At 53.4% G+C, this 20,197-nt stretch overlaps 1 protein-coding gene across 3 annotated transcripts; it reads left to right on the plus strand.

Moving 5' to 3' along the window:
- Positions 1–21: 21 nt before the first annotated feature.
- On the plus strand, positions 22–10,995 carry KLK1 (kallikrein 1). 3 transcript variants are annotated; one of them, XR_009537306.1, is made up of 7 exons: positions 22–156; positions 1,930–2,089; positions 3,353–3,639; positions 3,786–3,922; positions 8,713–8,789; positions 9,842–10,220; positions 10,744–10,995. XR_009537306.1 is itself a non-coding variant. In XM_060132529.1 (5 exons), exons 1-5 carry the CDS (start codon positions 30–32, stop codon positions 4,654–4,656), a joined length of 867 nt encoding a protein of 288 aa, XP_059988512.1. In that variant the 5' UTR covers positions 22–29. The 3 variants fall into 3 exon arrangements, 1 of the variants encoding a protein (XP_059988512.1); XR_009537305.1 differs by having other exon boundaries at positions 9,842–10,995; XM_060132529.1 differs by lacking the exons at positions 8,713–8,789; positions 9,842–10,220; positions 10,744–10,995 and adding an exon at positions 4,501–4,656.
- Positions 10,996–20,197: the final 9,202 nt, after the last annotated feature.

Raw genomic sequence — 20,197 nt, forward strand, 5'->3', positions numbered from 1 at the left:
CAGCAAGGCAGGGGTGGGGCCCCGGGGGAATGAGGGCTTTAAAAGGTTCCTCGGGGAGGCTCCCCGGCTCCAAGCTCACCGCCTGCCTGCCCCCGGACACCTCTGTCATCATGTGCTTCCCGGTTCTGTGCCTTGCCCTGTCCCTGGCAGGGACTGGTGAGACAGTGGGGAAGATGTGGGAGGGCGGTTGGGCCCCGATTCTCATGCTGCCCCCCGGCCCCGCTCCGTGACTCCTTGCCCTCCCACATGGTACCGCAGCCTGCACCCCTGCGACCCAGTCTAGCCCAGACCAGGACACCAGGCTCTCTCTTATCTCTCCCAGCCCCACCCTAAAATCCAAACCGACCCCTCCTCAGTGTCACCTTGCTTGCACTAGGCCCCTGCTCCCTCGGGAATAATCAGACTTTTCTCCTCTTCCCCGCTCAGATCCCTGCCCCCATCCACTTTACTAAAGGGGGCAGATCCTGGGCCATCTCTGTCTCTCTCTTCCAAGGAGCCCCCCCAAACCCATCAGATTCTGGGACCCTCATCACCCCCTCCTATCCCTAGTTCTCTATGGCCCAGCAGTCCGGCCCTTGAGGCCCCAAATCCTACCACACCCTGGTGATTTTCCCCATCCAGCTGTCAGCTCTCAACTAGCTCCTTCAGTCCTGACATCTGGTCCCCCGCCATCCCCCCAGGACCCCAAATTTCACCAGACACCTGTGCTTCTTCAAAAACAGACTTTCTGGTCTGTGACTAGGTAGGCCTCCCATCTGGTAGCAGGGGTGGGTTCTGCAAATGTCACTTCCTCACCTCTTTGCTCCAGAACCCGCATCCCACAGCCCCAGCCTTTTCCCCCCAGGAAAATTATCCCGAACCCACAATCACATGCTCCTTTCCTTGGAGAATTTCCATCCTTCCCCAGGCTCCAGCCCTTTACCAACCAGAATCCCTCCTGTGCAGCTCTGGTTTTCTGGGAACCCGCCCACCAGGATCCCAACACGTACCTTCCCAGCCCAGCTGTCCTGCCCTAGGTACCCCAATATCTGATTCTAAAACCCCACATCAAGTGAGTTCCCTCTGTGTTCCCACAGCTGTTTGGCCCCTGATATGCCTCCTCGTCCATTCCTGTCCTGGCACTGCTCCCAAGAAAACCCCAGATCCCTCCAGTAGCCTCAGACCATGAACCCCAACCCCATGAGAAGCACCCGATCCCAGAATAACTGTTATTCCACTCTCCCTTCTCCTGAGCTCCCTCGCAGTCTGACCCCAGCCTGGTCCCGGGGCCCTCACTCTTGTTAGAATGCCATTCCTAGACCCCAGGACCCCTTTCCCAGCCTAATCCTTTCATTCATTCTTTGATCCGGAACCCCCAATTCTCCCAAATCTCCCAGCCCCAATCCAGGAGCCCCCAAATTCCCCAGATGCTCTTCTTGGCCCCTCTACCCTAATTGCCCAGATCTGCATTCTTTCCAGAAGCCCCAAAAGCTCAACCCAAGCCCTAACCATTTCATCAGCCCGAGAGCCCCTTAATCCTCCAGATCCTTCCTCCTGCAGCCTCTGACCTCGTCTCTTGGGGCCTCTATCCTCGGTTTCCCCTCTCAGAACCCACAGCCTCCTGTCGCACAGTCCGAGAACCCAAGTCTCCCGACCCCCTCACCAGATCCCTGCTCCAGATGCTGTCTTGCTGTTCCCTACCCTCATCCCGGGGGTCAGCTCTGCACTCAGCATAGCCTCCACACCCGGGACCAGCCACCAACCCGCAAGCCCAGGGGTGGCCCCGGAATCCCAGGCCCTTCCCAACACCCCCGGCCCACGTTCAGACCCCCAGCTCTGGTCCTCTACCCCCCTGAACCTCCAATCACGCAGCTCAGCTCCCTCCACCAGCCCGGTCTCTTAGCCCCATTGCTGACTCCACCCGACCTGACCCGGCACCCCCGTCCACAGGCGCTGTGCCCCTCATCCAGTCCCGGATCATAGGAGGCCATGAGTGTAGGAAGCATTCCCAGCCCTGGCAGGTGGCTCTGTACCGCTTCAGCAGCTTCCAGTGCGGAGGTGTCCTGGTGGCCCCCCAGTGGGTGCTCACAGCTGCTCACTGCAGGAGCGAGTGAGTAGGGGCAGGGGGTCTGGAGGGGGGGCTCACACAGGATAACCCTCGGATAACCTCAGGGGAGGCTGGGGGACCTGAGGCAGAGAGGGGAGGTTGTGGTCCAGGGTCACAAGGAGAGGGACAGGGCTGGGACTCGATGAGCCCAGGGAAGCCCTCTCCACGGTTGCCTGGGTCTCTTGGGTCTGTCCTGTTGTCTCTCTTTCTATGTCTGCCTCTGTCCTATCTCTGTGTGTGTCTCGGTAACTGGCTCTGCTGTGGGTCTCTCTGTGTGACTATGATTGGTGTCTCTCTCCCTCTCTCTTCTGTCTCCATTTCTCTGTGTCTCTCCCTCTCTGTCCATCTCAAGTCTCTGCTGCCATCTCTGTCACCTATGTCTCATCCTCCATCTCTCTGCCCTGTCTCTCTGTCTCTCTGGGTCTCTGCCTCACTCCCTCTCCCATCACTACTGAGCACACCTCCGCCCCAGAGAAATGGAAGAGATGATCCATCCCTGGGCAGTCCCTCCCTCCAGGCCAGTCATCCACTCCAAGGGGACACAGAGAAGGTCTAGTGTCAGCTGGAACTGGGTGGGGGCAGTGGAGGGAAGGAAGAAGGAGGAGGAAGGAGAAGAGGAGAGAGGGAGCTGGGGCAGAAAGGGGACGCCGACCTTGGGCTGGGGGCCAGGCCACCCGCCTGCTGGGGAACCAGCCTCGCAGCCCCAGCTGCGGCTGAGCTGGTGGCCCCGCCCCGCCCCGCCCCCTCCCCCTCCCCGCCCCCTCCACATCCCCCTCCTGTGCTTCTCCGTTTTTTCTCTCTCTCTCACCCCTTTGCCTCCTCTGCCTCTATTTCTCATTCTCTCTCCTTCCTTTCTCCTCTCTTCCTCACTTGGTCCGTTTCTCACTCTCCTGCCTCGTTCTGTCTTTTCCCTCCCTTCCTCTTTGTTTAGTCTGTTCTTCACGGTCTCTGTCTCTTCCTCCTCCTGTCTCCTATGTGCTCCCTCTATCTCACTGTCTCCCCTCCATCTTTCCCACCCTCTCTACTGTTCTAAGCTCTTCTTTTACTCCATTTTAGTCTGTCTCTGTCTGTGACATTGTCACATTCTTTCATCTATTTACTCGCAGTCTCTTTGTTTTCTGTGACTCTGTATCTTCCCTCGGTCTCTCTCTCTCTCTCCCTCTCTCCCCCCCTTCCTGTTTCTCTTTCTCATTTTGGACCCTTCCTCATGCCCTCCCTTTCTGCCTCCTCTCTCATTCTCATCGTCTCCACCCTCTCCTTCACCAGCAATTACCAGCTCTGGCTGGGTCGCCACAACCTGTTTGAGGACGAAGACACAGCCCAGTTTGCCCATGTCAGTAAGGACTTTCCACACCCCGATTTCAACCTGAGCCTCCTGAAGAACGACACCCTCCCCACGGGGGAGGACTACAGCCATGACCTCATGCTGCTCCGCCTGGAGGGGCCCGTCCAGATCACAGAGGATGTGCAGGTCCTGGAGCTGCCCACCAAGGAACCCCAACTGGAGAGCACCTGCTATGCCTCTGGCTGGGGCAGCATCGAACCAGCTAAGTGTATGCCAGGGCCACACCGTGCAGCCTGGAGCCCAGGCACCTGGGTGTAAGGGAGGAGGGGGCTGGGGACCTGGACTCCGGAGTCTGGGGAAGGAGGGCTTAGGGGGTGGGGTCTGGCCACAGCCGTGTTTCTCCCTGGCCTGTAGTCATTTACCCAGATGATCTCCAGTGTGTGGACCTTACTGTCCTGCCCAGTGAGGTGTGTACCAGTGCCCACTCCGAGAAGGTGACAGAGTTCATGCTGTGTGCTGGACACCTGGAGGGCGGCAAGGACACCTGCGTGGTGAGCCAGCCTGTCCCCCGGAGTCTTGAAGTGCTGGGGGAGGGGACTCAGATTCTGGACTGGGGTTCAGAGCTAAGCAGGCATCTGTCTCCATAGCTTCCCAGCTGTAGCTCTCTGCCCCCTTTCCTTCCTGTATCCCCATCCCGGTATCCTGCGTATCTCCCTCCTGCACATAATTAATAGTTCACCTCTCCTCTAACACAAGCTTACTGTCCAGTCAGAGAAAGCTTCTCCGGAGAGGTGACATCTGACAGGAGCCCTGAGGGTGGGAGTGTCCTATAGATGGGTCCTCCCCACCGATCTGTCTGCAGGGACCATCCTCCTCCTGGATCCACCCCCCCCCCGACCCCGGGGAAGAAACTGGACCCTGAGGTCCCATCCCCACTGGCAGGACTCGAGCCACTGTCCCCTCTGTTGGAATCCCCGCTGATGTTCTGGGAGTGGACTCTGGAGACCATGGTCTCTTTCCCCAGAGATGGGGAGTCGCTGTCTGGATCTGTGCACCCAGGTCCAAGTGCTGGAGACCCCCAGGCCCAGCTAACCTCTCTCACACTCTCCCCCTCCCCCTTGTGCTGTAGGGTGACTCAGGGGGCCCGCTGATCTGCGAGGGTATGTTTCAGGGAATCACGTCATGGGGCCACATCCCGTGCGGTGCCCCCAATAAGCCCTCCATCTACACCAAAGTGATTTTGTATGTGGATTGGATCAAGAAGACCATGGCTGACAACCCCTGAATGCCCCCGCCCTGTCCCTTACCCCCAGTAAAATCGAACATGCATCAACTCCTGGTGTCATTTGGCCTTCCAGACGCTAGACACCTGGGAACTCGGGACCCATCCGGCCCAGACTAGAGCCTCCCCAGCCCTCCCGGTCTCTCTCGGCGGGAGATGTGCAGTTATGATCAGAGGGGAAAGGAAGGATCAGAGGCAGGTGTGGACAAAGAGGCAGAGAAAGGCTCAGACCCCAAAGGACAAGGCAAGAACTCTGAGCCCCACTCTGCCCTGGGGGAGAGCACGAAACGGAGGCTCGGACTCTGAGAGATAGGGCCCACGTTTTATTGTGGCGGGGAAGCCAGGAAGGGGCGGGGGGTATAATTGCAAGCCACACCTCCCTGGGGAGGGGTCTGTTCCGCCGAGGAGCGTGGCTACATCAAAGGCTAGGCAGTGTCGTGTCGGCCCGGGTCAAGACTGGACATCCTGGGGCGGTGCTGGCCCTCGGAGAGGTAGGAATTCCTATGATGAAGTGCGGCTTCGGGCCGCGGCCAGCGAGGGCTGGACACCTGGGGGCGGGGCCTAGCTAGGCTCGGGGGCGGGGCCACACCAACAGGCCACACAGCACGGGCGGAGTGCAGAACTGGAGGGGGCGGTGTTGGACTTCCGGGGTGGGGGCAGGGTGAGGACTGAGCGGGAACCGAGCCGCAAAAGGAGGGCCCTGGCTCGAGGGGTGGGGCTTTGTCACCTGTTCTCGGGGGGTTCTTAGGGAGTGGGACCTCCAGGGAAGTCTAGTCTCGGGCGCGTGGCCAAGATGAAATGGGTGGGCCCGGCACCTGGCGGCGGTGAGGCGTCAGTGTCCTGAGAAGCTCGGGTGCAATTGCTTAGAGAGGCTTAGACGGGGGTTCTTGGGGAGGAAGTGAACTGGGCTCTTCCTCGGTGCTCTTCGAGTCTGGGTCTGACCGCTGCTGTTCGGACATGAACTTCAGGGTGCTCTGCTGCGAGACGCACCGCCGGTGGTTCAGCCGCTGCTCCATGGAGGGCCCCCTTTTGCCCCACATGCCCACGTAGTTTAAGTAGCTCAGGGTTCCTGGGGGTGGGGGCCAGATGGGCTGGTGGACTCCGAACCCCGCCCTAGGCCCCGCCCTGTCCCTCGAGGCTGACCTCCCCGGGGGTCCGCCCCAATCTGGCCAGAAGCCCTGCCTGGTATTCTCCCCGGGTTCCGCCCCCTGCCCTGCCGAGACCCCGCCCCTCCCTCCCGAGGCCCTGCCCTCACCGGCCCCCAGCGTCACGGCGCCGGCGCCCCAGCACAGGTAGGTGGTCACCAGGTAGGATACCTGTGGCCTCGGTTGGAGCGTCTCGCAGTTGGCTACAAAGAGCGTCAGGCTGAGGACAACCAGGAGCCCTGCACTGGGGGTGGGGCCAGAGACGGACACGAGGCTGGACAGGGACCCCGAGGCCCCCAGAAAGAGAAAAGAGACACATCCTCTCCCACCCTCCGTGACAAGGGCGCGCGCGCGCAAACGCACACACAAGACAGACAGAAAGATACCAGGAGGGGGCGGAAAGAAAGAGTGGGAACCAGGAAGAGAGTGAGAGGCCCAGCACACTCACCCCGACTGAGAAGGATATAGAACTGAGAAACACACAGGGAGGGTGGGACGGAGAGCCCAAGAGGCATTCAAAGACAGACACCCAGCAGGACAGAAACTCTGAGACACACAGAGCCAGAAAGAGAGCCCCGGGGAGAGATGCTGAGGTAGGGAGGGCACCCCTTGCCCCAGGGAAACACTTACCGATGCAAAAGCTGAGGGAACTGAAGATCAGGTCCGCCTTGTTAAGGCGGCGGAACACTGGCCGGAAGGAGAAGCCCATGGCCGGGAGGAGGACCAGACACAGGGTCAGGGCCAGGATCATGAAGCCCGTGCTCATGTGGATGAGAACTGGAAGGAGAGGGGGAAGTGCCCAGGGTCATCCTCCCAACTCATCCCCGCTCACAGCCCTGAGCAACATCCCCAACAGACACCCCCAAACTTTAGCTACAGATATCCTCGAAATCACCCCCACTGCCCTCGCCAAAGTCACCTCCTTGAAACCCCAAAGTGACTCCCACTCTCACAAAGTCCACCCCGCGTACCCATAAAGTTAACCCAAAGTCTTTAAAAACCCACTTGCTTTAAAAATTGTGAATCACTATGTTGTACACCTGAAACTTATAGAATACTATAAGTCAACTACCTCAATTCTTAAAAAAGTCATCCCCACTTGCACCCTCAAAGTGGTGCCAAATCCCCCTCTCTTACCCCAAAGTCAATCCTAGACACTCTCATGATCAACTCCACACATACCTCCAAGGTCACCCCACAGATGGCCCTTGAGTCACCCTCACTCACATCCTCAAGTTCACCCCACAGAATCATCTCTATTATTTCTAGAGTCATCCCTACAGTCACCCCTAAAGTTATTCATACTCCCAAACGTTGTCCCACAGCAAATTACATTAATAACCTTCCATACCAATCCCAGGCACTCCCAATAGTACTCTTAGTCACTTTAATCACCTCTCAAGTCACACTACTTCTCTCCCACTCTTACCCCAAGTTTCCCTAATGACCCCACTCACACCCCCAGACCTCCCCGGGTATCTCAATGTCACCCCCATTCACACCCTAGAGCCCCTCACAGACATTCTCCAAATCACCCTCCTGACATCCCCCAGAGCACACACACAGATGTACACACAAGAAAATTTCCAAATACTCTAAAACCAAAGTACCTAAAAGACGTAATCACACTCGGTTTAAAATTGATATTTATCCAATTTGCATTTCAGTATGACAAGAGTGTCGGCTCCTTCTGAGAATTACACTTCTCCCTTTCAGCCCTTTCCTACTTTGCCTGCTTTTGAGCAGTGCAAGACTATTTCAGCCAAATGAGCTAAGACTCCATTTGCTTTGTTTCTGGCAAACTGCACATATTACAAAATAGCAATAGTGCTCTCAGCATCAATCCCATAATCCTGGTTGAGAGTTTTTCATGACATACCCTGCCCTCTAGGGCCACAGAGGTAGTCATGTGACTCTGGCTGAGCCAATCACAGTGCCCCATGACCCAGACAGTGGTGATTGGCTCAAACATGGGCACATGACCAAAGCCAACCAATCAAGCTCTTCCCGGGGACTTTTTCTAACTGAAGCTGTCAGGGGCCAGCTCTTTCTTCTCTGATCAAGAGGATTATGAGCTTGGAGCTGCCTGAGCCTTGGACCCAAGCTCCTAGGTGACAGGAGAACTGAGAGTAAAACTAAGAAGAAAAAGCAGACAAGAGGAGGAGAGAAAGAGAGTTGAGATGACACTCAAGTCCCTGGCTCTTGTCATCCCAGAGACAAGCCCACTCTGCAGTTTGGTCAGAAGGGACGGCCGTTTGCAGCTTACCTCCGCACCATGCATTTCGCCTTCCTGCCGTTCCTCACTTGGAGTCCCAGTTATAAGACAGTCAGTACGTTGCATTGCTCTAGTCACCATGCTTGGTTTGGGGGTAGGTACCTTGTGAGCCAGTCACGCAGGACTTTTGCAGGAAATTTCTGCACTCTTTTTTCCTGCCGGACCTGAGGTCTGAGTTGTTAGCAGTTCTGCCAGTCATTCTTCTGTCTGCTTTCAGGTTCATTCCCCACCCTTCTCTGTTCTGCATTACAAGGACTACATTTCCCAGCCTCCTTTGCTCACTGACTTATCTCTGTTTGGCTCATGGGAGGCACTGGCAAAAGACTGGCTCTAGGGGGATGGGACAAGCCAGGGTATTTATCCTCCTCTCTCTCTGCCTCATTTGGTGTCTTCAGCCATCGATGCACTTCTTCTGTGATTGTAGCCACCTCTAAGCAAATCTCAGCATGAGTCTATGCCCTCCAGATGGCTCCAACTTCCAGGCTCCAGTAATACTACTTCTTCCTTTTGTTCTTCCGGCGTAGGGGCCTGGCAGCTTTCTGAGTTGCTAATCCCTGATTTGCCTCACCATTCCTACTCGGCTTCTCAGCTCTTCTATGACCCATGAAACCAATTCCCTATATTTACTTCCCTCTGAAGCCCCTAGAATGATTGTTTTTTCCTGACTGGATCCTGCCTTGCCACTACATGGAGACTTGAGAATGAAGCCCACTCAAGTAAGTAACCAAGAAACAGACAGACAGCAATGTCTGATGCGGTCACTTGGACCGCTGAACGCAGCCATGTCTGAAAGCGTTTCTACCCCCATACTTTTTCACTTAGGTGAGCCTGTAAATTCCTTCACTCAAGCTAGTTCAAGTTAGAGTTTCTACCGCCTGTGATCCAAAGACTTATGACTAATTCAGGTCCCTTCTGTAGGCTCCTGGCAAGGAGCACAGGATTCAGTACTGCCTGAATACCACCCACCAACATCACAGTCAAACCCTAAAACACACACACACACACACACACACACACACACACACACACACACAAAACCGTAATTGAATGTTCGGCAAAGGTGGAGAATTTAGACTACATAAAAATCCTAAATTTCTGCACCTAAAAAATAATTAAAACCTTCGCAACCTATTTGTTATTTCTTATGCCAACCACAAAGCTTTGTATATTCTTAGCATTCAATAATGGTGATTTACCTTTAAAAGAGAACTGTAATACTGCCATGTGTGCTTTTTAAATGATATATAAATAAATACATACCTACCTATGTGTGTGTATGTATATATATTCTGATGTGTATATAACCATAGCCATTTTCTCATATATGCAGAGAATATGACCAGCAGAACACACAAGGGCTTAAAATGGCTTAGTGACATCGGTTGCCCCCAGGAAGGGCAACTGGGAGGGACGGGGGACAAAAATGAGAGGGAGACGTTTGCATTTTTTAAAATGTTGAACCACGTAAATATATTACCTGTTCAAATAAAATAAAAGTCATTTAAATTTTAAAATAAGGAAAAAATTTTAAATCACACAGAGGGATTCCCTGGCGGTCCAGTGCTTAGGACTCTGCGCTTTCACCGCCAAGGGCCCAGGGTTCAATCCCTGGTGGGGGAACTAAGATCCCAAAAGCTGCGTGGTGCAGACAAAAAGTAAAATAAAATAAAATAAAGTAAAGTAAAATCGAATAAAATCACACAGAGTTAACATTTTAGAACAAATGAGGAATGTACTGAATATTCACCATTCTTTTTTGTCTTCCCAGCACCTTTGAACACCAGTCCGACGTTTGGGGAATTTCCCAATGTTTGTATCCACACTTCCCGGCAAGGAAACCAGCCTCTTACTGCTAGGACCTCAGCATGCGACCAGGTTCCACCAACGAAATACAGCCACGCTAAACTTGGAATCAGCAGCCAGGAGAAATAGCCGTGAAATCTATTCTAGTCGGGGTGGCTGCAACTACCTCCAGGGTCCTGGGGCAGCAGAGAAAGAGGTTCCCCAGGGGAGTCCAGGCCTGGAGAGACTGGGTTCCACACGTCAAGCTCCAGTGTGTGTGACCAGTCAGCCAGTCCTGATTACTCAGTCCCTGGAGCCCAGTTCCCTGGCCTCACAGAGAGTCTATAAGCGCCGCAGTATCCTGGGTAAATCTATTTTCTGCTTAAACCAGCTTGAATTGGCTTCTGCTGCTTGTCATGAGAATCCTGACTTCCATATGGGGAGCGTATATCAAAGCCTTACAAGATTTCATCAGCCCTTTGGAAGCACTGCTATTCTGCTCTTGGGAATATATCCCCCAAGAGGAATCATGCTCAAAGAAAGTACTGTAAACAGAGGGAGAAATTGTGCCCAGTTGCCTTTGCCCACCCAGCATCCAGTCCCGTTCTTCTGGCAAGAGCAACCTGATATTGTCCGGAGGAACTCTCTGCCCACCCTCTGTCCTTGGGATTCTGACAGAAATGACCCCCTCCGTTGACTCTTTAAGAAAAGCATGTGATTCAGACCCAGGCAAACACAGCATGACGTCCTCCTGACCATAGCAAATGATTCAGGGAGGAGTGAGAAATCCCAGGGCAGTTAATCTGAGCCCATCGGAGCTAATGCTGAGACCTCTGTGTGAGGGCCACAGAAGAAAACGTATTCTCTTTTCTTCATCGTTGCTTACAGGAAAAAAATGGGACCCGGGAGCTGCTGAGAGCCCCACTGCCACTGTGTGAGCACAGCTTGCCTGAGGGCCCAACACAAAGGAATCCTTCAAGGAGAGATGGCAAGAGACGGGTACCTTTTGAGCACCTGGATGCCGAAGCGGGGACAATTTATGCCTGCAGACTTTTCCATAACTTGAAACCAGCTTGAGTTTGAGAGGTATGAGAGACAGAGATACTCAGAATAAATAAATAAGATTAATACCACACAATATTCTGGAAGTTTTATGAGCACTTATTTGAGATCTGAAATGAAGGTAGGTACACGGGCTGGTGGGGTGGCGGATCCTTATAATAAGAAGAAGAAATCTGGGTGTAGCCCTTACTCTGTGCCAGGCACTCTTCTAATTCCTTTACGTGCTTTAACTCATGTATTCCTCAAACAGCCCACGCATTGGTACCACTATCACTGACATTATAGAAATGAGGAGACTGAGGCACACAGCGGTGAAGGAATATGCCCAGGGTCACCCCACTACCACGTGTCTGAGCCAGGATTCAAACCCGGAGCTCTGGCTCCAGGGCCTGGGCTGCCTCTGTGGCAATGCTTAAAAGCGCTGGAAACGCGGAGACCTACAAGGAGGCAAAACGTTTCTGGAGGAGCTGGAAGGCTCTTGTTATCTTAAAAAAAAAAAACCCCACCATTTTCAAAAGAGTGAGAGAGAGAATGATGGTGTCTAGCCATCTAGTCACGAGGCAGATTGGGTTTTGGCCAAGTGTAACGCCCATCTTCCCATGAGCAATGACAGTCCTGTTTCCTCATAAGCCCACATATAACTCCAGGAAGCTCCCTCCTAAGGCCTTCAGAGAATCTCCAGAGACCCTCTCAAGAATTCTGAAGATTCCCGCCCCCCCAACCAAGAACACCCGAAGAGACTCCCCCAGAGATTCTCTCCCCTGATCATCTCCAGAGACCACCCCGCCCCCAGAGCACCCCAGGCTCCTACTGACCGGTGACTTGGCCCAGGCTGGCGCACTTGTGCTTCCCGCAGCTGGTCCAGAGGCCCAGGTAGCCAGTGTAGGAGCCCTGCAGGTAGGCCATCCGCCCATCCAACACGCTGAGCAGCATCAGGGTCGCCAGGATGTTGAAGACAAGACACCAGCCCCGCAGGACAAACTTGCGGTCCTCCTCCCAGGAAGAGGCTTGATCCGCTGGGAAAGAATAGAGTTCTGGACGCCTGGCTCTGCCCGCATCACTCTGTTGCATCCTAGTCTCCATGTTCGAACACAGCCACGTCCCCACCCCCACCCTAACCTTGCCTTTTACCCCATTCTCAATCCCCTTCCACCCACAGCCATCTTCCCATCCCCACCCAAACCGCAATCCCAGTTTCATCCCCATCTCTGTTTCCTGTCCCATCCCAGCACCACCCACAGCCCCGTGCCATCCCCCATATTCTCCCTGTCCTAAACCCTGAACACAACCCCATTCCCATCTCTAACCCTAACGCACATCTCCTCTCCCACCCACTACCCAGCCTAAACCCAAACCAACTTGTTTTGTCTCCAACCTCATCCTCTGCTCCCTATTCCGCAAAGCCCAGCTCCATCTCCACTCTCAACATCATCCCCTTATCTCCATCCCTGTCACATATCCCAACCCAGGACACAGACAGCTATGACACAGGTTCCAAAGTGTGTTCACGAGGCCGAGACCCATGGTGCCGAAAGGGTGAACACGGGTGGTGCCCCCGACATTCACCAAGGGCTGGGATCTGCCAGCCTTCCAGCTGGCAGGGACCCTGACCCCGCACTGCTCACTTACCTCCAGCTACGCTGGACTTCACAGGGTCCCTCCCACACACCAACAGACTACCTTGGGGCCTCTACACCCTGAGTTCATGCTCTGATTCATGCTTCTCCCTCTACCTCTCTGACCCAGCCATGACCCCTTCTTGACCCAGTCCTGACCGCACCAAGACCCTACACTGAGCCCACCCTGACCCAGCCCAAGCCCCCATATCTCTCACACGGGGCTAGGGTGGAACATGAGTCCATGGCCAACGTCCCAACCTCCTGGAACCCCTCCAACTGTCATGGAACCTGCCCCCTGCCCCCAGGCCAGGCCAGACTGAAGCCCTGAGGCCTGCCTTAGGACAGCAGGAGAGACCAAGGAACACAGAAGAGGGGACCGAGAGATTCAAACCCCAAGGGACAGAGCCTGAGCCCCGGAGAGACCAGTGGACTTCCAGGTGGCCATGGAAATGCCTGGAAAGAGGGGATGAGGCAGTTGGAAGGTTGTTGAGTGCATCCGGGGACTGGCCTTGTCCCTCATCTCCACATGGCCCAGAGGTCCCAATCTGGCCAGCAGAGCTCTCAGCCAGAGTCCCTTCCAGTAGCTCCCAGCAACACCCAAGGCGAGGCCCAAGACCCTTCGTCAACTACCTTCAGGCCCCGGATCAGTCCCCAAGACTCTCAGCCCAATGTTCAGGGTCACCGGGTCAGTATCCAAGAGCTGCTGCCCAATGTTCAGGGTCGCCGGGTCAGTCCCCAAGACTCTCAGCCCAATGTTCAGGGTCACCGGGTCAGTATCCAAGAGCTGCTGCCCAATGTTCAGGGTCACCGGGTCAGTATCCAAGACACACCATCCATCACCTACAGTCGCTGTTTCCATACCCGAGGTGTCCCACCAGTTTTCCAAACTCGCCGCTTCAGTAACCAAAACCCTTCATTAGCTGCTCGCACCCCCCTGACCAAAGTAAAATCAGTTACCTACAATAGTCAAATTAGTATCCAGCCAACGACCCAGAGTTTCCACTCAAGTCTTCAAAGCTCCAAGTCACCAAACCGGGCCAGAGTCGATGTCCCCCCATCAATTACTCGCAGCCCCGAGGCCAGTGTCAAAAGCGTCGAATCAATTATCTGGACCTCCCAGGAGAGTATCAAAGACACTTCGGGCGGCTCCCAAACCAACCAACATCCTCCAGAAAGCAGCATTCACAGCTTACCATCAGGCAGCTCCATTGAGAGCAGTCCTGGCAGGTGAGAGGCAGGAGTCCACGGGGCGGGCCAGATTTGGGGCCAGAGTCCTGGGGGAGGGGTATCAGGCAAAAGTCGGATGCCAGAAGCACGGTCAGTATATGAGGCTAGAGGTTGGACGTAGGTGTGGCAGGGCTTGAGAGCTGGACCTGAAGGCTGGCCCTGGGTGGGGCTCGGCATAGAGGCTGGACCTATGATTCAACCTAGAGCCTGCATCTGGGGGTGGCAGGGCCCGGAAGCTGGATCTGGAGGCCAGGGAGCCTAGAGGCTGTATCTGGGTGAGCGTGTCCTAGAGGTAGGAGCTGGCGGATACGGGGAATGGAGAATGGACATAGGGAAGATGGAGTCTGAAAGTTAGACTGGGTGGGACTCTGACGGTTGGCCCTGGGCTGGCTGGCCGGACTCGGTGCTGACACTGGTGGTGGGCAATCTGCTGCAGGTTTCTGGAGACGTGTAGACTCAGCCATTCCCAGCTGCCCAGGGGCTGGCGGCTGCTGCATGAGGCCAAGAAGATCAGTCGACGGCTGAGCCTGGCGCTGAGCCTGGCCGGCTTGGCAATCATCGGCCTCGTCTGTCTGGGCCAGCCCTGGATCCACTTCCAGGTGCCACTGGCGCCCCCTGGGGACCCTGCTGGCTCCCAGACCATCCCCATCGATACCATCTTCTTTGTGCGGTGCTCTGACATCTCCTGCCTGCCTGAGTACGACCAGAATGCTTGTAAGGCCTGCCTTATACTCACCATTCCTGGGACTCCTCTTTCCTCTTTGGTCCAGAGACCCCTTTCTGCCTCCCCTGGGTTGGTCCTCCCTTCTCCCCGGAAGGGTCCTCGCCGCCTCAGAACCAGCCTCACTGCCCTGTGCTCATTCTCACCCACGTGCTAGCCATCCTCACAACCTTAGCATCTTATTCACTATCCTGAGGCTTTTTCACCCCAAGGAATCTGTCCTCATCACATCAAGTTGGTTTCTCAATGCCCACCCCACTTGCCACTGCCCACCCCAACAACCTGTCCTTACTGACCTGGGGGATGTACCCTCAATGCCAAAGGCATCTGCCTCAAGATCCCTTCTCTAGAGCCCAGTTTCAATTTTCTTAAAAGGGGGATGAAGAATGTTCAAGGGAGAGGGCTTAAGGATACTCCCAGACTCCCCGGAGACCCTCTCCCCCGTGCTCGGGGCCTGAGGGCCCATCTTGGCGTTCCTGATTCTCTTCCTTCCCCAGATTTGTTGGACTTTGCCTGGGCCTTCCTCCTCATCGCCAGCATTGCCAGCTTCGTCCTCTGCATCATCCTCATAAACATCGTCTTCTTCACCAGTTCCAACATGCCCATGCTGGACTTCTCCAATGTCATCATCAGTCTCTTCACAGGCATGGCACTGAGATCCCTCCCTGAGGACCCAAGTCAAGGAGTACCTCAATCCCATCCCCATCCTGACCTTCATCCCCAAGCCCACGCCTATCTCCCTCCAAGTCTCCAACCCATCCCAGTAAAAAAGATCAACTTCCAATCCAGCCCCCATACCAGCCTCCACTTCACCTCCCATCTCCATCATCAACAGATCTCAAACTCATTCACTATGTTCCCTTCTGTGACGTCCCTCTCCATCCCCACCCCCATTCCAATTTTATCTTCTTTCCCATCTCCAAACCATCCCCATCACCATCTCCAACCCCTTTACAGACCTCAACACCCAACTCCACGCCTGAGCCTCCTCGAGGCTCATTCCAAATGCAACCCACCCCTATCGACTATGAATCTCAACCTCAGACTCAACCCCAATCCATCTCTGATCCCATCTTCTTCTTAATCCCCAACCTCAACTGCAACCACACCCTTATCCCCTGCGGATCTCACTCTCACACTCAACCCAGCGCATTCCCTACCCCATCTTCTTACCCATCTCCAATCCATCCTCATACCCAACCACGACTCATGCCCATCCCCCAAACCCATGCCTCAACCTTAATGTCCATCACTCAGACTCCTCAACCCCATGTTCAGTTCTAACCCCATCCCACATCCTATCTCACCACCAGCACCAGCTCTGTGATTTTGTTCAAGCTGCTTAACGTTTCTGAGCCACAGTTTTCTCATCTGTAGGATGGGGATAATAAAATTTCCCACCACGTGAGAGGTAGTGAGGATTGAATTAGAAAACGTCAGTACGTGATGGTAGCTATTTAACTCTGCACACATCCTTACCTTGATAGTACTCCCACTCCCTTCCAAATAACTCAAAAACGATAGTCTGATTAGAACAGTTTAGTTTTTCATTTGCATGCCAAATTACACTTTTTAGAAAAAGGGGGGGCAATTTAATTTGGAAATGCAGGATATCGTGTTCCTGTCTCTTGTAATAATTGTTCACAACTTTCAGTTGCATCAGAAGAACATTCTTGGGCTTCCCTGGTGGCGCAGTGGTTGAGAGTCCGCCTGCCGATGCAGGGGACACGGGAGTGGCTGGGCCCGTGAGCCATGGCCGCTGAGCCTGCGCGTCCGGAGCCTGTGCTCCGCAACGGGAGAGGCCACAACAGAGGCCCGCATACCGCAAAAAAAAAAAAAAAAGAACATTCTTGGAGAGTGATAGTAAGTCCAAGAAGAGAGAACACTCAACTTCCTGTTTTCTTGTTAGTAAATGGTATTTATCCAGTTTGTCTAGTAAATCTTCCCAATTGTTTAAACATAAGGTACAAAGAAAACACTCCTGTTATATGTCATTTAAAATAGGACATTTTTTCTATAAGAAAATCATTTCTGGGACTTCCCCGGCAGTCCAGTGGTTAAGACTCCATGCTTCCAGGGCAGGGGGCACGGGTTCGATCCCTGGTCGAGGAACTAAGATCCCGCATGCCGCGTGGCATGGCCAAAAAAAAAAGAAACATTTCTGCCCATTCCCCCTTTTAATGAAATGGAAAACACCTCCTATATTATTTTTCAATAACAAAGAAAAAATTACCCAGTACTCCATTATCTGAGAGGGGAAAAAACGAGTCTTTTCCTTTTCACAAATTATCTTTAATTCATGTTATTTCAAGATAAAATTAAAATATCCAGAATGACTAAGTTTCTTGCCACTGCTTCAGAAGCCCAGAATTAAAGACCCAATATAGTGATGATGATCTCAATTCTTTTTTTTTTTTTTTTTTTTTTTTGGCTGCACTGCACGGCAGGCATGATCTTAGTTCCCCGACCAGGGATTGAACCTGTGCCCCCTGCAGTGGAAGCGTGGAGCCCTAACCACTGGACCAGCAGGGAATTCCCAATAATCTCAATTCTTGAGGACACACTGTGTGCCAGGGAATGTGCCAATCTCAATAACTCCTCAAGACAGCCCAAGGAGATGGGTCCTACGATTATGCCCACTTTACAGATGAGGGGAATGAGGCTCAGAGAGATGGAGTGACTGCCCTAAGGTGGGATAAAGAGGCTGCCCTAAGGTGGGATACAGAAACGGGACAAGAGTTCCAGTCTGTTAGCTCCAAAGCCTGTGGTTTTATTTATTTATTTTTTTTTTTATTTTTTTTTGCGGTACGCAGGCCTCTCACTGTTGTGGCCTCTCCCGTTGCGGAGCACAGGCTCCGGACGCGCAGGCTCAGCGGCCATGGCTCACGGGCCCAGCCGCTCCGCGGCATGTGGGATCTTCCCGGACGGGGGCACGAACCCGTGTCCCCTGCATCGGCAGGCGGACTCTCAACCACTGCGCCACCAGGGAAGCCCAAAAGCCTGTGGTTTTAGACATCAACATTGCCTGGTTAAACACCAAGTCTTGCCCTCCCAATGTCCTCCACCAAGACATTGTCAGGAGCCTGTTTTCCTGCCTGTGAGCAGAGGCTCATGGAGGTAAAAGCAAGTGGGAAAGTAAGGAACAAGACCCTGGCAGCCACACAGCTATGAGCAGGGGTCCTCACGCACCTGATGGCCGGCCTCCTAACACCTGTACTCACACAGGAACCAGCATGATATTGGGTATCCTCTTCTACCTGATGCAGGCCCATGAGTTCCTGCAAGAAGGCATGACCTACAAGCTGGGCTGCAGCTTCTACCTGGCGTGGATTGGCGTCTTCCTCTTCCTCATAACTGGTCTGCGCTGGGGTGGGGTTGGGTTTGGGGTTTGGGCATGCGTTCGAGGATGCAGATGGGGGCAGGGTGCGATAGGGTTTGGGATGGGAAGGGGACTGTGGACTGGGAGGACTGGGTTGAGTAGGGAGATGGGACTGGGGATAGGCCTAGGGCTGGATGTAGGGGCGGGGTCGGGTTTGAATTTGGGAATGGGTTGGGGACAGTGTAGAGAGTGGTGCTGGGTTTGGGGACAGTGTAGGGGCTGGGGCTGAGTTTGGGTTTAGACATGCATTTGGGGACATGATAGGAGGTGTAGCTGGGCTTGGAGAAAGGACTGGGGTCAGGCTGGGGCTGGTGAACTCTGCACCTCACCCCCTTTGCTCTCTTCCTTCCCCCAGGTTTCTTTTCCTATCTGAACTACATGAATTTCTGGTCTCTCCTGGCGATCCAGGCCATCTGGACTTAAGACATGAGAATGTCCCCACCTCAGGCCTGCTCCCACGGCTCCCTGCCAAGCACCTGACAACCCTGCTCTCCAGCCCCCTCAGTCCCCTCTGAAACACCCCCCCAACTCAGATTAATAATCTGTATTTTCAAATAATCTGCGTTTTTCACCCAGAACATTCTTTTAAGTTCAGTGCCTTATAAGTGTTCCCTGGAAATGCCACGCCTCTCTGGGGCCATCCCTTGAGCCCTCTGGGGTACAGGGATGGGTGAGGGAGAGACTCGGGAGGGAAAGAGACAGGAGGTGTCAGCAAACAGGCTGGCTCCTGGTTCCTGGCATACAGATGGTGCTCAATCAATGTGTGTTGAATAGCTGATTCTCTCCAAGCTCTTTGGGCTTCATCCTTCACTTTTGTGACCCCCGATAATTTGCCCCTCCTGAGGTTAATTCTCCTTGCACCCACACTTCACCTCTTGCCTTTGCCAGCACCTCCTGCCACCACTCCCCTTCTCCTCCCCTAGCCCATTCAGGTCTATTCCTTTTTTTTTTTATTTTTATTTTTTTATTTTTTTTTATTCCTTTTTTTAACTTAATTTATTTTTCTATAGTATCCCATTCCCTCTCTATTTATTTATTTATTTATTTGCGGTACGCGGGCCTCTCACTGTTGTGGCCTCTCCCGCTGCGGAGCACAGGCTCCGGACGCGCCGGCTCAGCGGCCATGGCTCACGGGCCCAGCCGCTCCGCGGCATGTGGGATCTTCCCGGACCGGGGCACGAATGCGTGTCCCCTGCATCGGCAGGCGGACTCTCAACCACTGCGCCACCAGGGAAGCCCTCTATTTATTTATTTTAAAGGCTGTTATATGTAGCCAATTTTTGCATATGGTTTGGAGGATAATGACAGTACAGTTGTTCCTCGGTATCCGGAGGGAATTGGTTCCAGGACCCCTCCTTGGATAACGCAATCCGGGAATGCTCAAGTCCCCTATATAAAATTGCAGGGTATTTTCATGTAACCTATGCTCATCCTCCTGTACATTTTAAATCATCTCTAGATTACTTACAATATGTAATACAATGTAATTGCTATGTAAATAGTTATAAATATAATGTAAATGCTACGCAAATAGTTGCTGGGACACACAGCAAATTCAAGTTTCGGTTTGGGGAACTTTCTGGAGCTATTTTTTACCCCAATTTTTTCGATCCGTGGTTGGTTGAAATCGTGTATGTGGAAACTGTGGATACAGAAAGCCAATTGTACCTTAATCTAGTTAGAGTTTAGTCCATGTTCTCATTAAGTGTTGTTACAATAACTCTTCCTCTTGTCTACCACAAAAGGCTCTCCAATGTGTTCGTTTTTAACAAAAAGTGAGCTGCAACTAGGTGCCAGACATGGGGTCTACAGGACTGACCCAACTGGACACAAATCCTAGTCTTCAAGGAATTGACAATTCAGCAGGGAGCCAAAAAGAAAAAAAGCATGCCCACAAATAGATATGTTAGGAGATAAGAGCTATGAAGAAAAATAACAGAGGGTAAGGGAGACCAGTGTGGAAAGGAGAGGTCTGTTGTATAGAGCAGACGGGTGAGGGCTCTACGCTAAGGTGACATCTGAGCAGAAACAGGACTGAAGAGAGGAAGAGAGTTATGGGGATTGATCGGGGGAAAGAGTTCCAGGCAGAGGAATCAGCAAATGCAAAGGTCCTGGGGTAGACATGTCCTTGGCAGCTTCCAGGAAGACCAGGGAGGCCAATGTGCTAGTGTAGCCCTGAGCAAGGGAGAGAGAGGAAGGAAATGAGGGGAGAAAGGGAACAGGGACCAGGTCACTCTGGGCCTTGTGGGCCACAGTGAGGACTTTGCATTCCTCTGAGGGAAGCAGGAATCAGTGAAGGAAATGTGTCACTTACGTGCAGAGTTTAGGTCTCTT

Source organism: Lagenorhynchus albirostris, chromosome 19 (assembly GCF_949774975.1).
Source record: "Lagenorhynchus albirostris chromosome 19, mLagAlb1.1, whole genome shotgun sequence".
In the NCBI taxonomy this organism is placed as follows: Eukaryota; Metazoa; Chordata; class Mammalia; order Artiodactyla; family Delphinidae; genus Lagenorhynchus; species Lagenorhynchus albirostris.

What these genes read in the sequence shown, in the direction of transcription:
- KLK1 (XM_060132529.1), top strand. Translation starts at nt 30, where the DNA reads ATGAGGGCTTTAAAAGGTTCCTCGGGGAGGCTCCCCGGCTCCAAGCTC. An exon ending in CCTGTCCCTGGCAGGGACTG is followed by an intron (nt 157 to 1,929) that starts GTGAGACAGTGG and finishes CCCCGTCCACAG; the next exon opens with GCGCTGTGCCCCTCATCCAG. An exon ending in GCGGCAAGGACACCTGCGTG is followed by an intron (nt 3,923 to 4,500) that starts GTGAGCCAGCCT and finishes CTTGTGCTGTAG; the next exon opens with GGTGACTCAGGGGGCCCGCT.